The sequence below is a fragment of the Malurus melanocephalus genome, unplaced genomic scaffold (genome assembly GCF_030028575.1).
Source record: "Malurus melanocephalus ecotype Western Australia unplaced genomic scaffold, MMel_1.1 scaffold_355, whole genome shotgun sequence".
Taxonomy (NCBI): Eukaryota; Metazoa; Chordata; class Aves; order Passeriformes; family Maluridae; genus Malurus; species Malurus melanocephalus.
The window spans coordinates 182745-200063 of record NW_026623587.1 but is presented as its reverse complement, the minus strand read 5'-3'; the positions used below and the strand labels follow the sequence as shown (position 1 = coordinate 200063).

The 17319-nt window shown below is 50.6% G+C and overlaps 1 protein-coding gene across 5 annotated transcripts in view; it reads right to left on the bottom strand.

Annotated features, from left to right (window-relative positions):
* Positions 1-260: 260 nt before the first annotated feature.
* The window catches only part of NSMF (NMDA receptor synaptonuclear signaling and neuronal migration factor), a 45104-nt gene continuing 28045 nt past the window's right edge, over positions 261-17319 (bottom strand). For 3 of the 5 annotated variants that reach the window (XM_057378339.1, XM_057378340.1, XM_057378343.1), the window contains 10 exons: positions 13805-13857; positions 11761-11850; positions 10025-10146; positions 8995-9078; positions 7920-7953; positions 7295-7365; positions 6207-6286; positions 4527-4629; positions 4088-4163; positions 261-2383 (listed from right to left, as the gene is read on the bottom strand). In XM_057378339.1, coding sequence (XP_057234322.1) covers positions 2286-2383; positions 4088-4163; positions 4527-4629; positions 6207-6286; positions 7295-7365; positions 7920-7953; positions 8995-9078; positions 10025-10146; positions 11761-11850; positions 13805-13857 — 811 coding nt within the window. In that variant the 3' untranslated portion in view covers positions 261-2285. The remainder of the gene's footprint in view (positions 2384-4087; positions 4164-4526; positions 4630-6206; positions 6287-7294; positions 7366-7919; positions 7954-8994; positions 9079-10024; positions 10147-11760; positions 11851-13804; positions 13858-17319) is intronic. The other 2 variants (XM_057378341.1, XM_057378342.1) reach the window with 1 other exon arrangement.

Below are 17319 nucleotides of genomic sequence, written 5' to 3'. Positions count from 1 at the left end.
TACATTCATGCTACCAAGTTCACTGAATTGGGATTTGAGAAAGAAAATGGAAGAACAGTTTGCCTGTCTCCAGYTAGGAGGTGAAAGGGTCAGAAAGGGAGAGAGTTTGGTGTCAGCATTTTAATCCTCCCACAACCATTTCCTTCTCCAGATAATGTGACTTTGTGCTTTCACTGCATCTCTGGCTCCCACCTCTCAATGCAGAGCTGGTGGAAGTTCCAATGTTAAACAAAAATTGGCATAAATTTGGTTGGGTTTTTTTTTTTTTTTTTTTTTTTTAATATCTGGCATTTTCTTCCAAAAGCTACAGACTGGTGCCTGTTCTCCCCTTCACTCCAAGTCTGGCAAACCTGACTGAGTCCAGGGATGAGACGTGGCCACCAAAGCTCCCAAGGTCAGGGCAGCTCCCAACCAGGGGAGGCAACACCCCACACCTGTCTGTGTGGCTTTCAGTGCCTTTAAACCATCTCTCTCCACCTATTCCTCTCCTTACTGTATGTACATTATTTCTTCAAAAGTTTTGCTATAAAACTGCTCTAAAGGTAAAGGGTTCAGCAGTTCTAGCCAGGGGCCTGCTCCCCAAAATTACAACCACAGGTATGGCACAGGGGAAGGAGGACTCTACACATCAGAACACCTGGTTCTTTTTGTAAGTAGTTAAAAGAAGATTTGTACATATATTTTCTTTCACAATCAACCAATTTTAGATACCAGGAAATCAGGAAAATAAGGTAATCCTTCCCTGTTGCTTCTTTTGCTTGTGAAAGAAATAACTTGTGTCACCTCCCAGAATTGCCAATACCTAGACAGACTCTAAGTACTATTTATCCTCTGAAAGGACAGTAGAATGTGAAAAAACCCCATTCCCAAGACCAAAAAGCACCCCTTGACCTAACCAAACAAAAAGTAAATAGATTCCAAAATATATAATCAAATATCAAGTACAGACCTGGGCTCTCAGGCTGCTCAGACAGAGCTGGGGTTTTTCTCTGTCCTACAAAGGAAAGGGCTGAGCAGCTCAGACCAAGAAACAGGTCCTTCAGCAGGGGAAAAGGGGGGTTGTGCACAAACAACTGGCAATCAAGTGAACAGAGGGAAGAGTCAAACTCATGCTCCAAGTCCATGCTGTGTCCCTCCAGAAGCATTTCCTCAAATGCCTCAGTGCTCCCACATGGGKACAGAGCTCCTCTCCCAACACACAGCACAACACTGGCATGAACAGGTCATTAACCATGGCTATTAATTTCTAMTTCATTTTTATACCAAAGCGAGCCTGACAGAGGCTTCCCAGCCAGGTGCCGTGTCTCTAACCTAAAGTATTTCAGCAAAACTAAAGTCCCACAGTTTTGCAAGCAGCAAAATAGAAAGTCATGAAGTTGTGGCTAATTGGAGGAGAACTATACATTCGTGAGAGCACGTACAAATAGTGCAGCACAGCTACTCTGAAAGGAACGAACCAAACCAACGCAGCAGACATGTAGGGTCTGCTAACCGATGTTAAAACCATGTTTGCTGGTGATTAAATATGTCTACAGAAGATATATTACCATTCTGAATATATTTTCAAGCAGACCAAAAATACCTCATCTATTGGTTATGGTGTGTTATTTGTAGCTAATTAAATATCAGGAGGGATTTTACCCCCCCTCCCTCGCTATAAAAATTGCACTTATTTTCTATTAAACCAAACAAACAAAAAAAAGATTTCAACTCTATATCCCAGTATATATTCACATGGAAATGGGATCATCTTGCTCTAAGCTTGCAGGAGTAGGTGTAGCAGTCCTTGGTCTCAGAGACTCCCAGCACAGAAGGTCCCACCAGGACAACACCCTGCTCCCTCTGTGCTCTGGTGACTTCTTCACGGTAGTGCATGGGTTAATTGGGTTTGTTTTTTGTTTTTGTTTTTTTTTTTTGTAAGAAAACCTGAGCTTCAAAAGTCTTTAAAAGGACCTGGAATCAAATCTGGTCCATTCTGACCCAAAACAGCTCAGTTCTGCCAGGAACTCCATCCTGTCCTGGTTTCACACAGCTCCTCCTGAGGCCCCACGGCTCGGACCGAGGCCAGCGAGGTGTCACTGTCACCCCCTTTCCCTCCAGTCTCTCTTGGCCCAGGAGACTTTTCCTGCCGACACTTCCGAGGGCTCCTCCTTCCCTCCCTTTAGCRCTGCTGCCTCCCGTAGGGCTGTGAAGGGCTCCCTGTGCCAATAAAAAAGTCTCTCTGCAATAAAGCATGACTTCTTGGACACTGGTGATGAGCTTCCTCTCGCAAAGGCTTCTCCAGCTCATAAAATGTCATCATAATCCAATAGTTTGGAGTGCTGGCGGGTCTTCCAGAGGCGGTAAAGGCGGAAGTCAAAGTAAGTCTCAATCATTTGCTTACCTAGAAGTGAAAGGAGGCAGAGGGGTCACAAAGGAGAGCACGAGGGACAGAGGGGACAGATCACAGCAGCACAATCCCCCCAGCCCAGCCGTGGGCAGGGCCAGAGACTCCTTCATGGCACGACACGGGCACGTGGAGGGGCCCGTGAGAACCAAACGTCTGTTCAGATCTCCTCAACCATGAACAGCTCCCGGTAATCCCTTGGCAGGGTTTGTCCCCGGGGCAGGAACTGAGCACAAAGTCTGTCTCCAGACTTTGACCTCTCTGCTCTGAGTGCTGGGCGGGGCTGGGGTCTGCAGGGGATCAGCCAACAGCCCCAACAACCTGCACCAGGCAGAGAAACTACAAACCCAGAGTTAATTTTGTTTCCCACAGTGAATTAAGATTGGAAATCCAAAACAAAAAACACGTATTTTTTAAAATGACCAGGCCATCTCTGCTGCTCCTGTGTGCACCCCCAGCAATGAGCTCACAGAGCCCCCAGAAGTGCCCTTCTGACTGAAGAGGGTCTCACTGGCAGTCACAGAGTGCAGCTGTGCCTGGAAGGTGCATTTGGAAACACAAGGGCACMCAGCCCTACACTCAGACAGGGCTCAAGGAGGGGATTTTCACTTGTGAGGCCTGATTAAGATTAGTTTTAGATGACTTTGCACAGGATTAAGAGGGTACACTCTTAGTGCGTCTCAGACCGATCCAGGGGATAAATTCAGACGTATTCTTCAGCCCAGCCTCCTGWAAGCTCAGCTGCTGTAATGCCTGCACACAGAACCCACTGCCTGGCCTGCTGAGCTGCCCACAGACCTGGGAACTGCCCTGCAAGCTGCTCCTGGACACATCTGAGCACACTCACAGTGGGACCTGTGCAGGCACCGTGTACAGCTGAACTGAACATGTATGGAGAACTGAACAGCCTGGCCTGCTGGGAGGTGTCCCTGCCCATGGCAGGGGCTGGAACTGGATGATCCTTAAGGTCCTTTCCAACCCAAACCAGTCTATGACTGTGGTTGTGTGAACTCTGGGATTGTCTGAACTCTGGGACTGTGTGAACTCTAGGAATGTGTGAACTCTAGGATTGTGTGAACAGCACCCATGTGTTTCACTCCTGCACATTCCTGAGGGTAAGGGAGGTAAGAAAAACCCAGCAGTGCTGAGCCCACAGAGTGCCCACAGCTGACATTGACCAAAGAAAAGGAAAAATCCCACAGACCCTTGAAATACCTTGAGCTACAGGAAAAGAAAGGGAAAAAGGCCAACAGACTGAGCTGTAGAATGGCTCTGATGGGCCATATGCCAGGCACTTGACACAATTCATGTGGTGCCAGTCATGTGAGCTCTGGAGAAGAGACCCCAGTACACCCTGTGGCTACAGGAAAGGTTCTGCTCTGTGTGCATTTCTCCCACAGATTCCTGATGCCCTAACAATGATGGATTCTCCTGCAGTCAGCCTGGAAAGTGCCTCCTTGCATGGCCAGGATGCTGGGAGAGGCCTCTGCAGCCTCAGGCACAACAAACAGGAAATGGGAAATGTGAACATAAGGAGGAACAGGAAAACCAAGGGCAGCAGCTGAACCACAGCGTGGGTACGAGCAAAATGAAGACCATGGCAGGACTTAAGGGAGACAAAATTGCTTTTTCAGGAAGATGCCCCCTGAAGGAGGCAGACTGGTGAGCAAGATGTGTGAATCCCTCCAGGAAATAAATTACCTTGAGCTGATAGTTCAAGTGGAGACTCAAAGGCAACCCTATAAGGATTCATTAAGTTTTTCAGATTCTGAAATAGCTGAAAGGAAAACACATCAGAGTTAGCAGCTGAGAACAATGATGACTCCYGAGCACCCAGAACTGCCCATCTTGGTTCCTTCCATTCCACCCACATCCTTTAAAACACCTCTCTCACTAGTAAATAAATAAATAAAGTCCTTTGAACGACTCTTCTCCTCAAAGGTTTCAGTATTTGTCCTGCATGTCACTTACCCTTCCTCCCCTGGCCCTGGGAAAGGCACAATCCAGAGGTGCCCCCTCTCACAGCCCCCATGGCACAGCACATTCCCCCCCCAGCAGAAGAGGCAGGTTCAGAGCTCCCAGTGTGACTCTGGCTCCCTGGCCCCAGCAGACATTCCAGGGGTGACCCAYGAGCTCCTACCTTCTCCCCATTGGGGTTTCCAAGAACATAGCAGCCCATGATGTGGATGATATTTGGTTCAGGATTGACTTTACTCATCAGCCGGCTCAACCTCTTCCAGAAGCTGGAAAAAACCAGAATGAATCATTAAAAAAAAAAAAAAATCTCTCTCCTCAGAGGCATGATTAATGCCAAGGATGTGAGCACACACCACTWGGACAGGGCCCAAGGTTTGTAGCCTGGGCAGGAAACTGCTCAGGAAGAGCCACTGGATCTCAGAGAAKGAAGAACAGGGGCAGAGCAAGGGCCTGAAGAGCAGGTCCAAGTGGTGGTAGAGAAGGAGCAGCCCATGGAGCCAAGGAGCTCCAAGGTAAAGAGAAAGGAGCCAAGTCCCCCAGGAGTGTTTCTGGAGTGACAATTCCACCAAGCATCCCCTCCAGCTTCCTCTCTCCCACTTCTCTCAACAAGTGCCCTTTCTGAACACGAGGGTTATCAGGGCACTGGTTCATTTCCAGGGCATGAAATCAGCGGGAACAACTGCAGGGATTGTTCTCCAGAGTGAGACACAGCACAGCTCCATGWCAGCCTGTGCTTGGTGCTGCTCTCAGTCACACCCACTCCACGTGCAGTGACTGTGAGCAGGCACTGGGTGCCTCAGGGATGTGAAACACGACCCCCTTCCCTGGGCAGAGGTTTGGAGCAGGCTTTGGGGGGCTCTAAAGCCCAGCAACTCCTCTGTGGGTTTTCCAACCAGACTGGAGCCTTAGCTTCCCCCAGCACTGCCTCCCAGGGGGACACAGGCTGGATGGAGACATTCACTTCCAAGCTCCCAAGTTATCAGCTGTGTGCTCACAGCTTTCTGCAGATCCATGATTTACCAGCCTGGGAGCAGTTATGCTGGGTTGTGCTCAGAATCGTGGATGTGCACACGTGCTGGAGAATTCCACAGCCACTGTTTGTGCCAGAGCATGAGACTGMCGAACAGATGTTGATTTTAATACTCAGTTCTCATGCCAACACAAAGTTGTGTAGGAACAGGTTGGTATACATCCTCTCCCCCACAGCCAGGCACTGTTAGCTGAGAGAGTCTGAGCCAGCACAAGCGAGTAGGCAGCAAAACAGGCAAAGCTTTACTCTCTGCAAGGAGAAGCAAAATTGCTCAGCACGCCCAGCTGACAGGCTGGCATGTTAGTGAAAAGCCTTCTCAGGAACAGGCTGGACTTTGAGCAGGCTTTGCAGAGACAAATTCCATTTCCCCCTGGCCAGAGGCAGCTGTGGGGGAACACTCTGGATTTCTGCCACAGTCACCAGCTTAGCAATGGTATCACAGCACCAGAGGCTCAAGGTGCGTGTTCTGGTTTCTGCTCAGCAAAGCTGTTGTAAGTAGAGGAAATAGCGGGTTTTTTTCCTCTTCTTTTGACAGTCTCTATCCAGAGAGACACTAAACAGATGAAAGCATCAATCTCCTGGTGATCAGGGCTGTAGCACTGCAGGGATGAGTTCAGCTCTGTCACCTTTCAGGGGTGACAGCAAACCCTGAATGAGCTGTGCAGTGCTCTCTGGTCCCCCCTTAGCTTCCTCAGCCCCTGACCAAGCCATCCCAGCTCCCTCCAMTTCTCCTGCCCCACCATGTGCTGCAAACATTGAGCAAACCCAGCAGAACAATGCCATGTGAGCCCAGAGCACAGCACAGCCACTCACAGGATCAGATCTTCCTCCTTCTCCACTTTKGCGAAAGTGGCGACTTTGTTCTTTAACAAGTACAAGTGCCCAGGGCCTCCCTGCAAGAGAAAGACAGACTGTTGGAGACCCCTTTGCACAGACCCCGAGGAAACAAATCCTGGATGCGTTTCCAGTCCTGCCCAGCCATTCCCAGAAGTGCCACAAGGGAGCAGGGCAGCCCTGCATTGGGGATAAGCCCAGAGAACATCCACACACGGGCAGCATGGTGGGGCTGGATGCTCTGGTTTKTACTGCTCTGTGCCCATCTAGAAAGGCACAATAACAGATAAAAAAATGCCACTGTGGGCGGCTGCAGAGTAATAGGGAAAACAAGAAAGTCCCTGTCACCTGGGGATGCTGGAGGCTGAGCACAGCAGGGACAGCAGGGAAGGGATGGCACAGCTGAGGAGCTGGACTGGGGCAGCAGGAGGCATCAGCAGCCTGCCACAACACCAGAACATCGAAAAGCAAAGCTGCTCCTCTGCAGCACTGGGCACACAGAGGGACTTCAGTCAGGGCACCTCCCTCACTGCTCCTGGCACAGCTGCTGGGAACTCCAGAGCTGACCCCTACGAGGAACAGCAACCTTGGGAAGGAAAACCCCAGATCCAGCAGGGCCTGGACTTGTCCCAGCCACAGCTCCAGCCTGACCCTTCTCCTGCATCCTCTGGCTYCCAGCTCCCAGCTGAGCCATCTGCCAGTCTGACCACCACTCACCACTGCCACTGTCCCACTGAGGCTGAATGGAAACTATGACACTGCAACACTGTTTGTTCCTGTCTCTGGAATCCTTTCTAGGCYTGTGCTGATGCTGGTTTGCCTGGGGTTCCTTGAGAGCAGCTGAGAATCAGCCCAGCTCTCAACTTGGCCTCACTAAATCAGATTTGATTTCCTGCTGTCACAGCAACTCAAGACTGCTCCTTGTCTGGGAATTGGGAAGTGAAAGCTGTGACTYGGCAGCGACTTTAATGGAAACTGACTTTGGAATATTGGCTCCTCTGTGTCACCTTCCCCATAGCAAAATACAAATTTGTAACATCACCCAAGTGTTTAACAACTTCATGTACCTGGCAAAATATCAGCATCTTCCAGATTTTGCAGCCTTTCCGATAAATGTTAAGTTTCTTCTCTATTTCCTCTGCAAAAAACAAAACAAAACAAAAAACAAAAAAGAAACATGTTGGAAAAGGTGAACCATAGACAAAGTTGAAAATAAACTCTATTTTTTTACACTTTAGCCCTGAAGGCAGGAGGCTGAGCTGGCAGAGGTGCTCAGTACATGCCATGGATGCTGCAGGGAGCAGGAAATGCCAGCAGGTCCCAGGGCATAGAAAGGATGGAACAGCACCAGAAACTGCTCTGCAGTGACCACAGCCCTGTAGGAGCCCCAGCTCTCCTGGCCCCCTGTTACTGTTCCCATTCCCCACCACAGGTACAATGAACAGGTATCTGCAGCACCGTGCCTCAGTTTCCCTGCCACAAACGAGGTGTTTGGCACAGAAAATGGGCCCCAGAGGTGAATGTTTATTACAGCAGCACACCCAAGAGCAGCTGATTGACTGTCAGGAGTCACTAGAGGGACAAAAACACCTCTGTGAGTGGCAGCTGAGGCAGGACAGCTGAATGACTTCAATACTGATGGTTACATTTGCAATGGGCAGGAGATAAGAAAAGCAGGTAACACTCACGTACCCAGAATGTCATCGAAGGTGGCATGTTCATGGTCCTGGAAACCAAGACAGAGACATAGAAAAGTTCATTGTCACTACAGCAACTCCCTTGACAGTTTTATGGTCTCTAATACCCACACAATCCCATGGCCAGGTGAAGGGGAGCAGTTACACCAACTGATGGCTGCTGGTCACAGCAGCAGTAACCCCACCCCAAATCACATTTCAGCACAGAAGCTGAACACTGAACAGCTCATGAAGACCAATTCCACCCAAAGGCTTGAAGCCTGCAGACACGTCCAAAGCACAGACATCCATCAATAGAGTCTGCATCAGCAATGCCTCCTTCCCTCCTGCCCATGATTTGTGGCCACCCTCTGGCTTTAGCCCTGTCCAAACTGGCTGACAACAGCTGCACTCCCAGCAGAGCTGCCTCTGGCACAGCAGAGTCACAGGACAAGAGCACAACTCTCCAAGGACAGGAGACAGCAAGGTTATAACCCCAGCAGCACTGCCTGCTGCACACTGACACCAGCCTTGTGGGCTCTCAGTCCCACCTCCCCTTGMAAATTCTGTGATTAGGAAAAGGAGACCCATCACTCCTTGGTGCTGCTTCACATACCTGCTCAGGCCAGACTCCCAGTAAAAAATCACAGTTCAATTAATGACTGACAGGGRTGCCCCACTGCACATGGGGTGATGGTTTTGTGGTTCACTGCCAAGCTCTGARCTCCTGCCTATGCCAAGGCTGAGCATGAGGAGGAGCCCTAAGCCTGGCAATGAACATCTCAGCCTGTGATGCAGCCTGCCCTCCTTCCCTCGATCATCCTCCCACGCAGCTTGGCTGGGCCTGCAGAGCCCATGTGTGCTATTCCCACCCCACCTGACTGTCCCACCTGGACCTGAGCCTCTGCAAAGCTACCCCAGACCCCAAAGCTGGGTTCAACACACCCCCCAGCCCCTTCTGGCAGCTTTTCCAAATCACATCAGTGAGGAACTGAGGGATAAGAGGAATGAGGGAAATAACAGGTATGGGTGCAATAAAAAAGTCTCTCTATGACCCCTGTTCTCAGGCACAGCAGAAATGAGTTACTTACATAGAGGATGGGGATGATGGAGGGGTCGTCCCTGCGGATAATGGTTGGGACATACTCTGCTTTGGGCACCTTGGAAGAAATGAGCTGGAAAGGGAAAAAAGGGTGCAACAGCATGAGGAGAAGGTAGCAGAGTCTGCACAGAAGCACAGAGGCCATGAAAAGGTTCAGCTGTTCTCAGTGTTACTCAAGGCAGCAGCTAACCCAGCCCATCCACATCCCAAGGGAAGGTTCCAGCTCAGAGCACCCCCAGGCCTGCCAAGTACCCCTGAGTGTCACCATCTCTGCCAAATACCCCTGAGTGTCACCATCTCTGCCAAGTACCCCTGAATGTCACCATCTCTGCCAAGTACCCCTGAGTGTCACCACCTCCTTGACCCCCAGCACATGAGCACACAGCTCTGCCCCAGAGGCTGCACTGAGCCCAGGAGAACAGCCTGGAAAGGGGAGATTGAGGCACACAGAGGATGGAGCAGCCTGTACAGCACCACGGGTGGCTGTACCCCAGCGAGGATCACTCCTGCACAGCCTCCTCCTGGCTGCAGGCACTGCTCAGKGGCACTGAACACACAGTGGCACACGGTGAGACAGGCACACCTGCACAGGGAGCAGCCAAGGCAGGCACAGGCTGCAGCTGTCAGGCACTGCCTGGCAACTCTGGCTGAGCCCTGGGCTGGCTCCAGCAGCACCAGAGCCTGAATTCTGTTGTGATTCCAAGCCCCTCCATCGCTTTGCTGTGGGAGCAGATCTGGCAGTGGTGCTCAGATCTCTGTTTTCAGGGTCAACAAGCCTCAGGCTGACTTGATTCTGTGTTGGTGTGAGTCCTGCTCTGATTTGGACTACTGGTCCCTCCTTTTAGTTTTCTTTCAACACATCATCCCCAGCAATAACAAATCTGAACCCATGTCATGTCTTGGTTCATCTCAGAGTGACCCTCACACACACCTGAGGCAGTGCCTACACAACAGTCTTCCCACAAACATGCTGAACTCAGTAGCTCTGAAAAAACAGAGCCTGAGTTGGAAAGYCTCACCATTATTTTTGGTGGAATAAAGTCTTCTCCGTCACACGCCATGGCTTCAAGTTCCTTTTCTGCTTCCCAGTTCAAGTCAAAGTCACCATCCAGAGTCCCGCAGGAATCCTGAAGGTCATGGCCTGCCAGGACACAGGGAGCGTTACAAGGGCAGAACAGCCTTCCCACCTCCATCCTGCCTGGCAGATGCCTCACAAGAGGTGCCACGAGACTCATGCCCTCTTGTCACCCACAGAGTGACAGACACCACTTGGGGCTGGTGTCTTCAAACAGACGAACACGTAACGAATGGAGAGTGCACAGAGAGATCACACCACGTGTCACAGAACTTCATCACTCTCGCACTCGYCAAGCTTGGTTTTCAAACGCTGTGTCACAACAGCCACCCTGTCACTCCAGAAATGGGGACAGAGACGGAACACAGACAGACTCTCTACCCTTCAGCACTGCCAGGCTGATAAGCAGAAGTCCAAAGACTTCAAGGCTGTTGTCCTTGTAGTAATTACTGCTCTGACTATATGTTTTGAGGGATTATAAAGAAAATCTGCCTTGTTGGTCAGACTGATCCTGGCAGAGAAGTCTTAGAGCGTGCATGAAGACAGCTGAAACAAACACAGTCATATTGCAACAGTAGACTTGAACTTGCTCTCCAAATTGACCTTACCTGGTGRCCTTCAATGCCTCCTGGGGAAAAAAACATCTGGAAGGAATATAATTGACCATAAAAGGTTAAAAATAGAGATGATTGCTGGACTGAGGAAAGAGAACCGAGGTGCCASTGTTCGTGCCTTTGGGGATGTCCGAGTGTCGCTGGGCAGTGCCTGGAGCCTGTCTGAACCACGGCTTTCCCATGGCTTTTCCATCCGCCTCCGGGCAGCTGAGGGAGCAGGGAGGAGTCAGACTGCCAAGCAACAGGGTCATGTTTTGAACCTGGCCTTTCAGACACCTCCCCCTGCAACCTGGGTCTTCTACAGCTGGCAGGGCCAGATCTCGTGCTTACCTGGTAGATCAGGTCATTTCATTAGTGAAATTCACCTCACCATGGGCAAACTCATATCCACCAAGCTCCTGCCTACAGGTTTGCAATAAAATCTGTGTAAAACAGYCATTCCTTTTATAAGAATACAGTGGGAAGATGCTGGCATTTCTTCCTGTAAATTAACACACAGCATCTCAGTCCCCTGAAGAACATGGCAGCRTTACTGGGGATTCCCAGAGGGATTCCTGGCAGCCCAAATGAAGATCAGATTGCCCCAAGCCATCACCTGTGCAGCCAGCACGGCCAGGAAATCAAAACTCCATCTCAACAGCAGTGCTCTTGAGCTACTCCAGGCTAGGAAAGAGCTCGAAAGGGGGCTCCTGCATGGGAAGCCACGTTAGCCCCACTATGGTGAAGGTAAGCCTTGGACTGGTGAGCTTCCAGAGAGGTTGTTCTGGTGCCAAGAGGATACAGGGATGACAGGAACAGAGGGCTGTAAGAGAACTGTACCACTGGGTACCCTTTGGGAACTGCTCAATAACCTGAGGTTGGATGAGTTGTGCTCTACAGATAAATACAGGAACACACAGATGAACAGGTACATACACCTGGAGCGTTACCTGCTCCGATCTCGGGAAACTAAAAAAGGATCACAGACAGGACAGAAGGGCACAGAGGAGTTACTCCAGTGGGACTCCAGTCAACAGCTGCTGGAGGGTTTGCCCACAGGAGGAAGCTCAAAGGACTCAGAACTCACTTTCTCGAGAGTCATGGAAGGAATCAGCTTTGATGGGAGTCGGGTCACTCCAGGACCTGCTGAAGCTCCTCTCACGCCGTTCGGCAAATGCTAGGATAAAACCAGAGCACGACATTAACAGATCCCAAATCACCTCTGCTGCTGCCAGCAAACAAAACATCCAGCAGATTGCCACCAAAGCCACACATCACAGCCTCCTCTGGGCTGCTCCTTCCATGTGTCAAATGTGAGTCCTTTCCACACGGCAAACACGGGGCTCTCTTCCACACAGCAGAGACAAAGCACCCACTTGTGCACAGGACGGGACGTGAACACAGAGAAAGGACAACACTCCATGGTCTCTCCTTAAACACACACGGYTCCAACCTCAATTTCACCAAGGCCAATCCAGTGTCCCAGTGGAAGTGCTCAGACTGCAAGGCCTCACAGAAACATGCACTGCACAGCTAACGACACCTGCATGACCAGAAGAAGGCTGTACCTCTCCAGTCAGCTCTCCCTTCATGTTCTACTGGCATCCCAATTGGAGCTGGACCCAACAGCAGGGTGGGGATGTCTCTGGAAAGCTCATGCTTTCTACATTTCGTTGCAAAAGAAGAAATCCTTCAGCCTTAGCTTCCCTGCACTGTTGTAAGCACTACTCATGGCTTTTTCTTTCCTCCCAAGGAGCGCTGCATTGTTTGCACCAGCATTTCCCAAGCATGATCCAGGGAGGTTGGCTTAGACGGCTGCACCACAGGCAAATTCCTGGGAACTGGCAACCACCATGTCTGACTTGGCAAGCCCATGTGAGAACCATTATGCCGGGATTAACAGCCACTTATGGGCACTAATAYCTATTCCTGGTGGCAGACAGAGTCTGCAGCACGGAATTGAGTAACAGCAGCASAGGAATTCACTGAGGATCTGCACCAAAACAGCAGCCTGTCCCCTGCTGAAGTGTGTCCAGGGTGAGTGTCCAGGGAATCAAAACACATCTTCAATTCTCCAGRTCCTCAGCTTTCAGTTAAACCCAGGCATTTTGCTCCTGTGCACACGAAGAAAGCTTTGAAAACCTGACCCAAGAGTTCCAGAGGCAGAGACACGCCCGAGCTTCCCCACAGCTCTGAGGGAGGTGAGCCATGTCCACGTCAGGCAGCACTAACTCAGATGCCAATGAAGACTCTGGAAAAGGCAAAGCTCTTTGCTGATCACTTCCCACAGCATYTGAGAAAGGAAAGAATGCAAACTGAACTCAGCAGTGCTTTGCTGTGGGCAGTCTGTACATGATGCCTGGCCAGGGGGTGGGAAGAACAAGCTATTTTCTCTTCTGGRGCAATCCTCAGCTCTTGAGAGCAGTGTATACCACTTCTCCAGCATGAAGGGAGCTGCCCATCCAAGTTTTGGAGGATTGTGGCCTTCCTCACAGAAAGGGAATTTTTGTTTCCTAGGCCTAAGAGGTGATTTCTTCCCCAGTGCAGCATAACACTTCCTCATTTCACCCTTGSTCCAGTCTCTTCCCTGATCCTCTTCTTTCTTCCTTCCACCATCCTCTCAGTTCCCAGCAGGCAGCTTTCCCCCAAGTCCTGCTGTGGAGATGGCAGTGGCACAGGGGAGGACAGGACAGCCAGCAGTCTGTATGGCACATGGAGCACTGACAGTCCCAGGGAGCCACASTTGGTCACAGCTGCACGGAGAGGCCAGGCAGCTCTGCTGAACCTCCAGCTCGGCTTCTCCTCACTGGCCTCCACACCAGGGSTCACCAAAATCCACACACAGGACAAGGATGCTGCAGCTCTCCTTCCATGCTTGGCACCATGGATGTCCCACAGCCATGGCAGAGGGTCCTTGGAAACAGCCTCCAGGCTGCTGCAGGCATCCATGTGTCCTGCACGCTTGCAGTGACCTGGCTTTCTTGTTTGTAGGGTAAAAATGGCACCAGCAGGTCAAATCCTGTCTCTGACCCAAAGCCAGGTCCTTTCAACCCACACCTGCATGTGAGAGAATTCTCAYAAACCCCACAAACCCCAGCTGCTCACAGCCACACTTAAAGGTGCTCACTTACTTTGTGCTTTAACCCTTCGGCTCCCCACCATGCGGAGGTGCTTCCGAAAATTCCTGAAAGAAAGGCAAACACAACATTTGAGAAAGGTGACACGAAGCAACACCTGGGGCCAGCAGGACTGGARAAACARGAAGGAAAAAAATACAATGGAGATGACAGCRTATTTCCTTCTGGGCATTCCAAAGCTGGAGAGAAGGTCCCCAGCCTGCAGGGATGCAGTGCTGGGGATGGTGATGTTTGTTGAGTGGGGCTGTTCTGAGCTGCCTGACCTCGTGGTATGAGGCAAGTGGGGTCCCACAGGGCACCTGTTCATGGCCCACTTTCCCTTTTCTGTGATTAATCAGTTTACCTATACTGTATGTGCTGAGGACACCCACTGCCCATGCTGGCAGTGTTTCCTCTTTTCCTGTAAAGAGCAATAACTGCTCCCCTCTGTCCCCTCCRGGGGTGCCCAGGCTCTGCACACACCATCCTTGTGGTTGTGCTTATTCCTAAACATAGCTGCTCCTAAAACCCCTCCTAAATCCCCTCCCGTGCTCTTGGTAGCCATGCAGCCCAGGCTGCTCTCCAGGCCAAGAGCTGGGGGAAACCAAAGCAGGTTCTCCCTCCTAGGAGAGCAGAGTTCAGTGATGCTGCCTGTCCCCATGGGTCTGCTCTCACTCTGTGCTGCCCTGGCCTCACAGGCAGGTCCAGAGGGGCTGCAGAGAGTACACAGCTCCAGGGGAAAGCCACACAGCTTCAGGGGAAAGCCCTGCAGAGCAGCTACACCCCACAGTCAGATCTGTGTAAAACAGAATGTCTTGGCTACCCCTGAGAGACTACAGCAAGGAGACTCTTTTCCAGCCTCTCTGACTGCCAGGGACCAGTTTCTCTTAGTTGTTCATCACTCATGAGGCAGGAACAGGACASGAACAAACAGAACACCAGAAGAGACAGGGAGAAGCAGCATCAAGAGAAGTGTCACCTCTCCTTGAACCCTATTTAGTCAGGGTAGCTTCACCCTGCAGTGCAGCCCCAGCATGACAGAGAGCCCATGCACTGGGCACCCTACATGGAGTGGGGCAGCCTCCTTGGATTCCTCATTCCCCCAACACACCRGGCAAACACCAGGCAACAGAGACCACAGCTGGTGAAAGGGGTGAGTGAGAAGTCGTCTGGCTCACACACAGGTTAGTGGGATCACTAAGGACATGGTACAACCATGCAGATGCTTCAGCAAACTGACTGAACCAGGAGACACCTCCAGCACTGCCACAAAACTGTTCAGAGAAACTCGGATCCATCTGCYCCTGTCCAGGAGATCCACACAAACACAGTCCTCATGGGGCAGCTCTTAAACCATGTCACCTCCTGCACTTCCCCGCTTTGGCCTGGGATCCCTTCTTGTCATCAGGATCCAAATTCAGCAAGAAGAAAAACCAGCAGCTGTGAGCAGCATTATTCCATGCCAAACTTCCATCTGCTTTTGAGCTATTAATGTTTTCCAAAGATAAATTTTCTCTCTCCTTGGGTACATGAGGATTCACTGCTGTGGATCAGACAAGTGCCCCTTTAGACACATCCACTGAATTGGCTCTGATACAAAACCTTCTGGGGGGCACCACTGACAACGGGATCTGACTTACAGTGCTTCAGATTAAAATCCAAATAAAGACAACATTTTAGGGGAGCCAGGGCTRTTCTTGACAAGAAAAAGGCCTTAGACATATGTTATATGGAAATCTTTATGGTCTGYTGTGACCCTGAGATCATAGCAGACACTGAGCACCAGTGTAATTGCCAAGGCCAATTGACACATCCTTTGGGCTCTGGGCATTTTGAAGTAAAATCCGCCTTTCAGTGACACGCTCAGCTGTCCTCTCCACAGAGGAGTTTCTTCAGACCCTGGGGGCAGAGGGGTAAAGCAGTCTTTGCCACTGAAGAATACTGCTCTCAGCTGCCTGGACAGCTTGCGCTCTCCCACGAGAGACCTAAACACTGCTGAGAGCAGCTCCAGGGAGAATCCAGCTGTTCAAGGTGAACCACTGCACTAAATGCTCAGAAAATGGAACAAAGGCCATGTGCTCCATTTTTTTCTTCTAGAAAAAAACAGCACTTTGGAAAGAAGATGCAAGCTTGGGACYGACTGCCTCTTAATGTGGCTATGCTGTGAACATCTTGATCCTTCTMAGGGCTTTTTGCAGCTGCCTGGCTGCTCAAGCCCCTCTGCATATCAGAGTGACAGGACTGGCCCTGGGGAAGCTGCAACCAGCTCTGTGAGACTTTCCCCCAAACCTGCCCCACCTTCCTGTCTGGCTCCTGCCGCTGTACCAAAACCCYGTGGGGTCTGATCACTCCCAAGATCTCTTCAGCCATCACAACACAACCAGAATGCCTCAAGTTTCAGCCATGAAATCTCCTTATCACTCCCTTTTCTGAACAGCTCTCCCCCTGACAGGCTCCAGCATCTCCAGGATATCAATCCCAGGTATGTCCCCATGGTATCCATCCCAGCCAGAGGGGTCCCAGACACTGCAGCCTCACCTCACACAGTCACCCCACTCTGCAGAGAAGCGTTTTCACTGCCCAAACTCCTGGCAGCACCTTTCTCATCCCTCTCCCTGGCTGCTCCTGCACTGAGCAAAGCTCTGGGCAACCCTCAATGCACAGGCAGCATCCCTGTGGCCACACCACACGATCCAGCCTCCCTGGGCACAAGGACTCAGCACTGAAGGGGCTGTGTGAGAACAACTGAACCCCAAAACACCCATGAAGGGCTGCACAATGAACACCCAAACCACAGCAGGGCTCTCCTCACTCCCTGCAGGAGAGAGCTGAGCTCTGCCAGCAATCCCCACAGCCAGAATCCCAGCACTGCTGTCCCTCCTCTCTGGGACAGCAYAGACACAGAGCTCCTGCTGGACAGCCCTGCCCAGTCCTTCAGTGAGCTCAGGAGGAGAAGGGACATGCTGAACACACAGCTCAGGTGACACCATCCTCTCTCCTGCCTACACAGCACCACCAAAGTACACAACTCCTGCTCCCATACCCACAATCCATATGAACAAACCATTTTCTAACCAAGACTTGCCTCTGCCTAACAAATTCTGTGAAATCTTTCTTTTTAAAGATACACTGTCTATGTGTTTAGAGTGTCTTCAGTTTGAATTTTCATTTCTATTTGCTATTGATGAAAAAAAACTCACTCTGAAGTTGCTAAAAAATATATTTCCTGACAATTTCTCAGTTAAGAAAACCTGATGTTTTTCTCCCAGTTGGTTTTGAATAGTGCTGAAGTGATCATGGCAGTTTTTAACCAATGACACAGATGCTGTGTTATCCTTTTCAGCAGGCTGCCAAAACACATGAGCCTTGGCACATTTAAGAAACCAAACCAGTTCTGATTCCTACTGTGAGTAAGCTGATGTGCCATAGGAAACCTGCAGAAGGAAACCAGGTCCTTCTGTAATACCTAGACAAGAAATCAGTACCCACAGCAGTAAGGAATGGGGAAAAAAAGAAAAATGGAAAAAAAG